Source organism: Sorex fumeus, unplaced genomic scaffold (assembly GCF_029834395.1).
Source record: "Sorex fumeus unplaced genomic scaffold, SorFum_2.1 ptg000122l, whole genome shotgun sequence".
NCBI classification, from domain to species: domain Eukaryota; kingdom Metazoa; phylum Chordata; class Mammalia; order Eulipotyphla; family Soricidae; genus Sorex; species Sorex fumeus.
The window spans coordinates 14,471,180-14,482,769 of NW_026606179.1; the positions used below are offsets into that span (position 1 = coordinate 14,471,180).

At 61.2% G+C, this 11,590-nt stretch overlaps 1 protein-coding gene across 1 annotated transcript; it reads right to left on the reverse strand.

The window, feature by feature from the left end:
- Window positions 1–213: 213 nt before the first annotated feature.
- On the reverse strand, window positions 214–11,156 carry BCL3 (BCL3 transcription coactivator). The gene is made up of 9 exons (XM_056136717.1): window positions 10,709–11,156; window positions 9,087–9,240; window positions 3,427–3,535; window positions 3,008–3,212; window positions 2,838–2,926; window positions 2,566–2,643; window positions 1,449–1,616; window positions 1,026–1,137; window positions 214–900 (listed from the first exon to the last, which is right to left on the reverse strand). Exons 1-9 carry the CDS (start codon window positions 10,962–10,964, stop codon window positions 725–727), a joined length of 1,347 nt encoding a protein of 448 aa, XP_055992692.1. The 5' UTR covers window positions 10,965–11,156; the 3' UTR covers window positions 214–724.
- Between the last annotated feature and the right edge of the window lie 434 nt (window positions 11,157–11,590).

Consider the following 11,590-nt stretch of genomic DNA (forward strand, 5'->3'; position numbering starts at 1 on the left):
GTACCTGCAAAACTGGCATGTCTGGCTCTTGAATGGGGACCCCCAAACTGCATAATCCCCCCAAGAAAACCACACCTAGGTGTCGCACGCACCCCGAGTGCCTATGGAAGCCCATGGGGTCTCATGGGAGAGGGTCGTCCCCGTCACTCCCATTCACCCTAAGCATTTTGGAATTCCGTCACACATCACATCTGTCTGAGATCTTTGGGAGCCCCTCACCGCGTGGCCTGGATATGAGGGACAGACTTGCAAACATCCACCTGCTTTTCTTCGCTTCCTGCAAGTGAGGCCTCACAAGCAATATGGTACAAAAATAGTTTATTACAAAAGAAATCCGACCAAAATGCCTAATAATTTACATTGCTATCAGTGCCCGGCCCGGCCCTCTTCTCCCTGTCTATTGAGTGGGGTCGAAGGCAAAGGAGAGAGGGGGTTTCCTGCTTCCACCAGCTCCCAGGAAGGGGCTGTGTGAGTGGAACTGCAGAGAGAGGGCGGGTGCCTGAGAATCATGGGGCTGGGTGGGGGTTTCGGGAAGGGCGAGGTGGAACAACAGTGCTCAGAGTAGATGCAGGTGCCGCTGTGCAAATCCTGGTCCCAAAGACTGGGGGTGGGGTGGAGTGCAGAGTGAGCAGTTTCACAGTTTCCAGGAGGGCTGACCCCATTGCGCAGGAGGGGTCCCTCCTCATGAGTCCGACATCTGCCTCCGCCCCGCCCCCCATTCTTCTCAGCTGCCTCCTGGAGCCGGGGAGGGGGGCACTGGCCGGCCAGGGCCTCGGAGGACTCCAGGAAAGGGCCGGAAGGCAATTGGGGAGGGGGGACTGGAGGGCACCATGGAGAATCGGGGGAACTTCCTGGGAGGAGAATGGGAAGGCGAGGAGGCCGGCGAGGCGGACAGCAGACCTGTGGGGGCAGAAGAGCAGGGCGGGGTGAGGGCCTGAGAAGAGGGGTCCCAGTGCTCCCGGATCTCAGGGTTCACCCCCAACCCCAGCCGCCGTCGGGGAGTGGGGCTGGAACCGGCTTCTCACCATTGGAGCTGAGGTGGCTGCTTTCAGGGGAGGGGGTGGCCCGGCGCTCGGGGGAGGGCTCTGGGGGTACAGGCGGGGGCCGCGTGGCCTTTCCCCGCAGGATGTCTATGACCTGTGGGAGACGAGGGGGGTGGGGAGGTTCAGCACCAGGCGCCCCTGCGAGGCCGGGCGCCTTCAGAGTTGGCGAAGGCGAGTGAATCCTTTGCTAGTTTGCGTGCCTCAGTTTCCCCTCCTGAGCGCCCCCCCACCCCCCGGCGCTGACCCCAGGCACGCTGGCGCACACCCACTCCCCGGCACGTGCATGCCAGGTCCCCGGGGCCACCTCTCTCGCATCCCTGCGCGCCTCCCTCGGACCCGGCCTCCTCCCCCTCCCCCCGCCTGCTTCCTCGACCCCGGCCGCCCCGGCCCAGCGCACGCACTCACCAGGCGGTTGCGCGCCACCATCAGCGGCGTGTCGTTGTGGCAGTTCTTGAGGCCGCTGTCCGCGCCACTGCGGACCAGGGTGCGCACGAGCGGGAGCAGTCCGCGGCCCGAAGCCGAGTGCAGCGCCGAGTTGCCCGAGCACATCTGCGCGTTCACGTTGGCGCCGTGCTGTGGAACGGGGACCAGAGCGGGGGACATGAGGATGAGGGCGTCAGGACCCGGACCACCCGGGCGCGGGCGCACAGACTGAGCACGCCAGGCCCGGGAAAGGTGTGGGCGGGGCCTGAGAGGGGCGGTGAGGGAGGAGTCTCTGTGTGGGTGGAGCCAAATGGGGGCGTGGTCTACAAGGGGCGGTGAGCGGGCAGGCTCGAAAGGGGCGGAGCCTTGGAAGGTGCAGCCTGCGTGGGATTGCGAGGGCAGGACCTGAACGGGGCGAAGCCTGAGAGGGGCGGGGCCAGACGGGGCGGGGCCTATGTGGGACGGGGTCCGAGCGGAGCGGAGGTTGCCGGGAGGTAAGGAGCTGGGGTCTGGCGGGGCGGAGTCTGAGTGGGCGGGGTTAGGTCGAGGGTGGGGCCTGGACAGGACCAGTTTTGGCAAATACAGAGACTTACTTAGGGGTGTCCGAGAGAGGCAGGAACCTGGGTCAGAACCAGGTTAGGATAGGGAATAGAAGGTTACACCCAGAGCCAACGACTGGTAGTGCTGGACCCACCATCGCTAGACCTCGGTCGGGTGCATGGAGGGGTGGAGTCACAAAGGAAAGGGAAAGGGATCCACGCATCTCCCGCACATCTTGGGAGGACCCAGCCGTGGCGAAGGGCAGCTTGGGAACTGGGCCAAAGCCGGCCGGCCGGGTGAGCAAAGTAATCACTAGGAGGAACCAGGCCTTTGAGGGGGAGATCAGGAGAGGGTTCACAGTAAGTTTGCAGCCTGGGGACTGGCGGGGAGATGTGAAGTCACCAGGTTGACAGAACGGGGCCCAAAATGGAAGGTTCAGAGCTGGAAGCGAAGCAAGAGCCAGACCTAGCAGCGGGGTCAGTGCCAGCGATGGGGGCGAGAGCCGGGTTGGTGCCAGAGAAAAGGGTGGCAAGAGGCCAGGGGTAGGAGTTGTGCCCACCTGCAGCAGCAGCTGCACCATGTTCAGGCTGTTGTTTTCCACGGCGTGGATGAGCGGCGAGCGGCCGCTCTTGATGTCCTGCGGCAGGAGAGGTCTTTGAGTGCCTCGGAGCCCCGCCCCGACAGCTGGCTGCTGGCATCCTAGCCTGGGGTCTGGCGCCTCATTCCGTTAGACAGTGCAGCCCCACCCCCATATCTCTGAAGCGCGCCCGCGGACCACGCCCCGCTGCCCCGCCCCTCCAGGCTCCGCCCCCTGGTCCCGCGCATGCTCACCACTGCGTCAATGTCAGCTCCGCGCTCCAGCAAGAGCCTTACAGCGTCGTGACACTCGGTGTTGACAGCCACGTGCAGGGCTGTGAGCCCTAAGAGACAAGCAGGCTCTGTTAAACCCAGGGCTGGGGCTCGCCAGACAGTCTCAATCCGTACCCCATGTAGCTGCTTACCGTCGAAATTGCGGGCCTCCAAGTCAACGGTGCCCGGGGCGGCATTGTCCAGCACGGCCTGCAGGCAGTTGGGGTTGCGGTGCTCGCATGCCAGGTGGGCCGCTGTCTGTCCATTGCGGTCCAGTGCCATGGGGCTGGCACCAGCCATCACCAGGAGGCTGACCACCGCCGGCAAGGTGGTGATCACAGCCAAATGCAGCGGCGTCTGGGGCGACAGAGACTAATCAGGGACGGATGCCTTCCCTTAAGGCCCAGAACGGTTGGAGTCTCCTTGTTCTCCACCTCCAGGCTCACTCGGGAAGCAGAAATCAAGAGCGCCCTGCCTTGCAGATCCAGAGCCTCTCCTTCTCCAGGACACCCCAAAGCCTCAACATCCGCCCATTCCTCCCTCAGACCCAGAGTCCCGGCCCCACACTCACCTGCCGGAGATTGTTGTAGATGTCCAGATCCCGGCCTCCATGCTGGAAGAGGGTGATCAGCTGATGCACAAGGGGGAGGTTACCCTGCACCACAGCGATGTGGAGTGGCCTGAGGGTGAGGGGAATCACAGGCATTAGGGAGAGTCTCCTCTCCTTCTCTACCACTCGGTGCTAACTCTGGTGTGTGAGGGCTGCCTGAGTCCATCCCACCCTAGTATCTCTGGGGCTCATGCTGGGCCTCTGCTCACACGGCAGCGGGGTGTCTGGATGCCTCTCCCACCCCATCCCTGACCCTGCTGCATTTCCCTCGCAGTCCTAGACATTGCACCCTGCACTTGTTCTCCCTGCTAGAATGGGGAACCCTCTCATGCCCAGTGCTATGTGGGTGCCTTCCACACACGCTGAATGTTTGAGGCATACCTTTTTGGGGGGCTCTTTGGGTCACACCCAGTGATACTCAGGGGTTACTCCTGGCTCTGCACTCAGGATTTACTCCTGGCGGTGCACAGGGCGGGGGTGGGGTGGGGAGGGGGAAACACGACTCAGATGCCAGGAATCAACCTGCGCTAGCCACAGATGCCTTCCCCACCCTCCCTGCTGTCCTATCACTCCAGTCCCAGGCGTGAGTCATTCCTAAAGGGCTCCAGAGCCAGCTCTTAGTCCCCTACACACCCCCTGCCTCTGGGCCACCAATTCTCTGATCTGAGAGGGGAAGATGAACGGGGCTCTCCAGGTTCATTCGGGGTCATCTGACTATCACATCAGCCTCCAGCCCCAGGGAACAAGGGCAGGCTGGTGAAGGGGATGAAATTTGGCCTTGAAGGGAGCGGAGTTAGGGCCAGGGCTGGAGCCTCTGGTTGCATCCCTAGCACACATGGTCCCCCAGTCCTGCCAGGTATGGGCCCCAAACTGAAGTAAACTGAAGTAATAAACCAAAAGAACAGCCAGGTATTGGGCTGGATTGACAGTACAGAGGGTAGGGTGTTTGCCTTGCTTGCTGCCAACCTAGGTTCAATCCCCAGAATCCCATAGGGTCCCTTGAACACCACCAGGAGTGATCCCTGAGTTCAGAGCCAGGAGTAAACCCTGAGCATTGCTGGGTGTGACCCCAAAAGAAAAAAAGAAGAGAACAACTAGGTGGGCCTAATCAAGATATGGACCTGGTTTCAGATGCTGGGTTGGGGAACCCAGGGCCCCCAGCTTCCGGGCACATAGCCAGTGAGTGGGGACAGTCACCCCCGCCTTGGGCATCCAATGATTGTCTAGTGGTATCAGCTTGGTGGTATCATCTCCAAAAGCCCCCTCAACTCTGATAGTCCCAGTTGGGAGGCAAGGAGGGCCTGAGACACTGCAGAAACCACTGAACTACCCCACTTCTCACTCTGCAGTGTTTTTTTCTGGGGTCCAACCTGGAGCAGCACTAAGAATGGAGGGCCAGCCACGATAGCACTGTTGTGTGTGTGTGTGTGTGTGTGTGTGTGTGTGTGTGTGTGTATGGGGGCGTGGTGACATCAGCTCCATGGCTGTGAGATCGACAGCGTAGGGCTGGAGGGATAGTATAGCGGGTAGGGCGCTTGCCTTGCACGTGCTAAGCCAGCACTCCATAAGGTCTTTTAAGCTCTCCAGGAGTAATTCCTGAGCACAAAACCAGGAGTAACCCCTGAGCATTACCAAGTGTAGGACGCCCCCCCAAAAAAGGCTGACAGTGTAAACAGGGACTGCGAGCAGTGTGGACAGAGTCCACAGAGACCAGGAAGTGGCTCTGAAGCCGAGAACATGCTTTGCATATGCGAAGACCTGGGTTGGATTCTTCCCCCACCCCCAAAGTCCATTTGCTAGAACTGCCTTTTCTTTGTTTTACCTTTGGGACACACCTGGGCTGACTCTTGGCAGGGCACAGAGGCCATCATTGGTGACAGGGAACAAACCACATGGTCCCACATCTATGGCCTTACCCCCTGTACTAACAGTCCGACCCACAACTGCTTCTTTGGGAACCAGATTCTCCCAACTGTAAACATAGATCCTGAATCCACTTTTTTTTTTTCTTGGGGGTGGGGGTGTTGGCAGGGGGAGGCCCACAGCTGGTAGTGCCCAAGGACTATTGCTGCTGATATTCTGGGAACGACGTGGGGCCCGGGGCTACCTGACTGTGCTCAGGAGCAGCTTTGGCGGTGTTCAGGGGACCCTATGGGGGTGCTGCAGATTTAACGCAGACTGGCAGTTGCTGCCTCTCAGGCCCACATTCTGCTTTTCTGGGTGTGCGTTTGAGGATCATCTCAAGCTTAGGGGATCATTCAGTGCTGGCCCTCAGGTCTCAGGGCTGCAGCAGGCAAAGTACGCACACTGAACCCCTGAGCCATCTCCCGCATATGTCATTGTTTGGATTTACTTAGTGACTTATCACTTTATTTCTGTTGCGGGTGGGCTGGGGCCACCCCTGTGTTGCTCACAATCTGACTCCTGGCTTGAGGCTTGCAGGTGTCTCCTGGTAGTGTTTGGGAAACCGTAATGCAGTGCCTGGGATTTGAACCAGGACTGGCCGCATGCATGATAAACGCCTTGACCCCCTGGACTATCTCTCCAGAACCTTCATATTTACCTATCTATGTTGCGGGGGGGGGGGGGGGGGGGTGGGGAGGGTCAGACCTGGCTGTGCTCAGGGCTTATTCCTGGCTCTCCACTTGGGGATCACCTTTGGAGTGTGGGGGGAGGGGGACAGTCTGGGGATTGAACCTGGATCAGATTCAAGGCAAACAACTACCTGCTCTATTTCTCTGGGCTCTCATATTTGAAATGGGCTCTCTAGGTGTTGCAGATGCCGGGTACAGAAATCTATCACCTAGGGGCCTGGAGCGACAGTATAGTGGGGAGGTGTTTGCCTTACACTAAGCGGACATGGGTTCCATCCCTAGCATCCTTTATGGTCCCCTGAGCACCACCAGGAGTGATTCCTGAGTGCAGAGCCAGGGATAATCCTTGAGCACCGCTGGGCGTGCACCCCCCCAAAAAAAAGAAGGGACCTATTGGGGTCTCCCTAATGGGGAAAGCCAAAGCAAAGCCAAAGGACGTCTCTGAGCTTCAGTTTTCCTCCCTCAAGAGCGCAGAGGCAACAGTATTGGGGGAGCGAGGACCTGGCGGGAGGGGGCCTCTGGGGAGGGCCCCCATCCCGCCCCGAGTCTCCCAGGACGCCAGGCGGGGTTAAGCCAGGGCAGAGGAGCGAATGATTTCAGAGAAACCGCGCCGGCCCGAGTTCCCATAAACGCGCGGGCCGCGGGCTGAGGCGGGGCCGGAGGAAGTGGGGAGGGGAGGGGCGGCCCGGCCCTTGGCCTTCCAGTAACAGGTCTGCGGGGCGGGGTCGCTTCCTGCTCCCCGGGGAGGGAAGCCTGTCTCGGCCGAGTCGGGGATCTACCCGGCCACCCCAACTTCCATCCCCGGACCCAGCGACCCAAAGCTACCTAGCTTCCCTGGGGGAGGCGAGGGGGGAGCCCAGCCTCGGGGGAGGGGGTTGGCCTGCAAAGCCAGCCTGAGACTTCAACTGGCTTACATTTCCAGCCTCCACCCCCCACCCCCCACCCCCAGAATGTTCAGGCACCCAGGGCACCCCAGCTCTGCCCCTACTGACTCCCCTAATGCTTCTGCTATATAGATTCCTAGGGGGTCCCCATTCTCTCATGCACCCGCCCCCCCCCTTGCCCCAAGGTTCAGGACTCCAACTTGTGTTCTCTGGACACTGGAGCACCCTGATTTCTGCTGGGGGGTGGGTGTGTGGGGGGTCCACCTGCCTGGAGCTTCTAGCTCCCTTCCTTCCTCAGTAGCCCAACCCAGGCCCCCCCCCCCCGTCCCCCCCCCCCCGCAGCCCCCCTCCCCCACCCTCCCCCAGGGGGACGGGCCCATTCCCGTAAAGGCTGGGCCCCAGCGGAAGGGGTTAAGGTTAGAGGGAGCACGGGGGGAGGCGGCAGTGACGGGCGCTGACGCGGGAGGCCAAGCAGCTGGGCTGCGGTCAGCTTCTGCGGGAAGGGATTTCCCCCTTCAGGCAGCCTAGGCAGAACTGTTTGCTTTGGGGGAGAGAAGGCGGGGAGAAGCCAGGGCGGGTGGAGACTGGAGGGTAGGTCCTATTCTGCACCCTGTGGGTGAGGCCCCAAAGCTGGGGGCCTGGGGCAGATCCCTGTGAAATCTATTTCCCAGGGGACGCCCCCCCCCCCACACACACACACCAAGGGTGGAGAGAAACCCGACAGAATCGCTTATTTTTGTTTTTCTGAATTTTTTTTCTGTCTGTTTGGGGGGTACACCCAGCCATGCTCAGGGGTTACTCCAGGCTCTGCACTCAGGAATCACTCCTGGCAGTGCTCCGGGACCCTATGAGATGCCAGGGATCAAACCGGTTGGCTGCATGCAAGTCAAGTGCCTTATCTGCTGTATTATGCATTCTGGGTGTTTGGTTCATTTTGTTTTTGGGGGCGGGGTCATAGCCAGCAGTGCTCGGGGCTTACTCTTGGCTCTGTGCTCAGGGATCACTCCTGGCAGTGCTCGGGGAACCTTACGGAGTGCCAGGAATAAACCTGGCTCAGTCACCTGCAAGGCAAGCCCCCTGCCTGTTGGACTATCTCTCCAGTCCTCTGGTTTTTACAGGGAGAAACTGAGGCAAGAAGAGAGCTGGGAAAGATTTCAACCTAGGCCAAGCAAATCATCAGCATCCTGATGATCAAGGATATCCAGGGCTGGGCCTGAGAGACACCTGGGAGGGCACTTGCCTTGCCCTCAGCCTACCCAGGCTCAATCTCCAACGCTCTGGATGGCCCCTGGAGCCAGCCAGGAGTGATCCCTGAGCACAGCCAGGTGTAGCCCCCAAACCAAAACAAATGAAATGGCACATCCGGTGCCCCCTGGGGCTCTGCAGAGGGCTCAAAGGTCCAGAGTAGGATTTTTCAGCAGTTCCAAGGCTGCTGGGGCTCAACTGTGCAGTTCCTGAAATCTGCTTAGGGACCCTCCCTGGGTGCCTGAGCCCTAACAATGAAACTGACCATGACAGACAGCAACAAAGCAGACAGATGCTGTGGTCAGAGGGAGTGTTGCTTTAAGTGAACTCCACTTGCAGCTTATCTATGGGGTAGACTAAAATTCATCTTCATCACCATATTATTATTATTTTGGCTTTTGGGTCATACTTGGTGATGCTCAGGACTGACTTCTGGCTCTTCACTCGGGAATTACTCTGGGTGGTGCTTGGGGGACCCTATGGGAAGCCGGGGATTGAACCCGGGTTGGCTGCATGCAAGGCAATGGCCCTCCCCATTGTGCTATTGCTCCAACCCCAAAGTCATCATATTATTAATGATAATGGGACTGATCATATCCAATCAAAGGTACTGAGCCCGGATCATTGACCAGGCTTTCAGCCCATGACTCATGGACATCATCCGTTGAATCCACACCATGGGTTTTCTCATTGGGGGATCACAAATGAGAAGCCCCCACTCTCTGGGGGTGCCCTGGAGGGGGGTTATTTTACAAAGAGGGTCTGGAAGGGAGTCTGGTTCAGAGTCTCAGAACAGAGCAGGGACTGGCCAGGAATCGGGCCCCTCCAGGTCTGTGTTCTCTAGTCTAGCACTCCCAGCTCCTGGTCACCCACCCGAAAGAGGGGCACAGTCACTTACGTGTCTCCATCCTCATCTGCATAGGTCGCCATGGCGATATCAGCTGACAGAGGGTGTTCCATGGAGTACACCATGTGGTACAGGGGTGAAGGCAGGTTCAGCAGGGGAAAGGGGGTGTTCGTGGTGGGAGTGGGGTACAAGGGCAGCAATGGTCCTGGGTGGAGAGAAGACCTAGGTGAGGTTCCCTGGTTGCTCTGGCAATGTCCCTGGTGTCCCCTTTTGCATTTCATCGGGGGCCCCAGCTGGCTTCACGTCCTCTGAGCCCTAACAACTCCCCCCCGCCCCCATTGCTCACTCTGACTTCTCTCTGCTTGAATTTCACCCCAAACCTCCAAGTAGGTGATGAGCTTCCAAGGAGGGGGCTAAACTCCCAACACACACACGCCTCACAGCCCCCCACCCCCAGTCCGGCAGGGGAACCCTAAGAGCAGGTGCATCTGAGAGGGCGGGAGGGAGGGAAGAAGTGCTGAGAGATGTGGGTGAGTGTGTGGAGTTTGGGGGCACTGGGGAGGGTGAGAAGGTGAGAGGGTGCTGCAGGAAGTCTGCAGGTCAAGCTGTTAGAGAGGGCTGTGGCAGCTAAGGATTCCACACCCACCCCCTTGCTCAGACTGGCAAACTGAGGCCTGCCGTTCCCCCCAGGGAAGAAAAGTGGAGGTGGGCGAAGGCCTGGCTGTCTGCGGTACTATCAGAGCGGTGCTCTGTGTTCTGACAGGGCGGGAGGTGCCCATACCTGGGGGCACTAGATAGGAGCTCCCCGCTGTTTGGGGATCCCCTGGCATGGTGCCATGGGCGCAGCTGTGGGGGGGACACGCTCCTTCCTGGAGTTGAGGTGGGAAGGGGCACCTTGGGGTCCAACTCTTTCTGTCACCTTCCTGAACCCCTAACTCTCCAGGTGGTTCCTGTTTGTCCATTATAAACCCTGATACACCTGGGATTCCCCCACTTTACCCCCAATTTATTGTGGCTCTGAGTCCCTGCTCGAGGAAGCCCCCCCAGGCCTGCCTACTCTTTCTCTGACCTTTGCCCTAAAGCCTTGTGACCCCAGGGGAGGCCTCACCTTCCCCTTTCCTTGATTCCTCAGGACCCGGCTGTCAGGTCTGCGCCCTCAGATCCTGCGACCCCAGATCCTTGGGGTGTTTGCAACCCACCTTTCCCACTAACCGCTCACCTCCACCTCTGTGCCCTTTCATCATGACACTTGGCCCCCCTGGGTCCATCTCCTGCTTCTTTACAACCCCCCCAGCCCTGCTCCCCTGACTGTGTCCGACCCCCACGGCCCTGGATGTCAAAACCCCCCAAATGCTCATGTGCCTCAACCCTGAGTTCTAAGGACTGAAAATTCCCTGAGTTCTGGGATTTCAGGCTGGGGGTGGGGGTCCTCCAGTCCCTCCCGAGTGCCGAGTGCCCACCCCGAAGTGTCCTGCGGGGCGCCCCTCCCGTCTGTCCCCAGCCACCGCTCCGTGACCCTCCTCGAAGCTCGGGGTCAGGCCCGCAGCTGTCCCCGACCTCACACGGGCGTCCTGGAGGGCGCGGGATTCTGCCCGCGGTGGGCCTCCCCGGGCCCGTCCCCCCCTTTCCCGGCCCGACCCCCGTCCCCAGCCCGGCTGACCCTGAGCACTCACCGGGGTAGTACAGCGCCTCGGGCCGCACAGGGCCGGGCGGCGGAGCGGGCTGGGCGAGCGAGCCGGAGCCGTAGCACCGGGCGTCGGCGGGGAGCACTGGGCCGGGGGCACCGCGCGGGGCGGCGGGCGCGGGCGAGCACGGGCGCAGGGGGCGCTTGCGGAGGGGCAGCGCGGCGCGCGGGGGCGCGGCGGCCTTGGGCCGGGTGCGCAGGTCCACGGGCCCCTCGTCCATGGCCCCCGCGGGGCATCGGGGCATCGGGCCGCCGGGGTGGCGGCCGGGCGGGCGGCCGGAGCGCGGCGGTGCGGGGCGGCACGGGACGGTGGCAGCGCCGGGCGCCGGGACTTCCCCTGCCGCCGGCCGAACTGAAGGGACTTTTGTCGGCCGGGGCGGTGCCGGCCGCCCGCTCCCCGCCCCCGGCCCCCCCGGGGCCACCCGGCCGCCCCAGGGGTTTCCTGGACCCGCCGCCCCGCCGTGCGCCCCGCCGTGCGCCCCGCCCAGCGCGCCTCGGCGGGGGGCGGGGGGCGGGGGCCCGGGGCCGGGGGCCGGGGCGCGGGTCCCCGCCCCTGGGCCGCGGGCCTCGGCTAGAGCCTGTCCTTCGGGCCGGGCCCCTCTGCGATCCCTGGGGCTGGCTCTCTCTCTCTCTCTCTCTCTCTCTCTCTCTCTCTCTCTCTCTCTCTCTCTTCTCTCCCTCCCACCCCCCTCTCCTACCCCTATTCTCGCTCTCCCCTCTCCCCTCTCCCTCTCTTCTCCCTCCCTCCCTCTCTTTCTCCTCTTTCTCTCCCTCTCTCTTTCCCCCCTCTCTCTCTTCTCTCTTTCAGCCCCGTCTCTGGCTACTCTTTTGGTGTTATTTATAGCAAACTCCAGAGGGCAGCTCCTTGGGG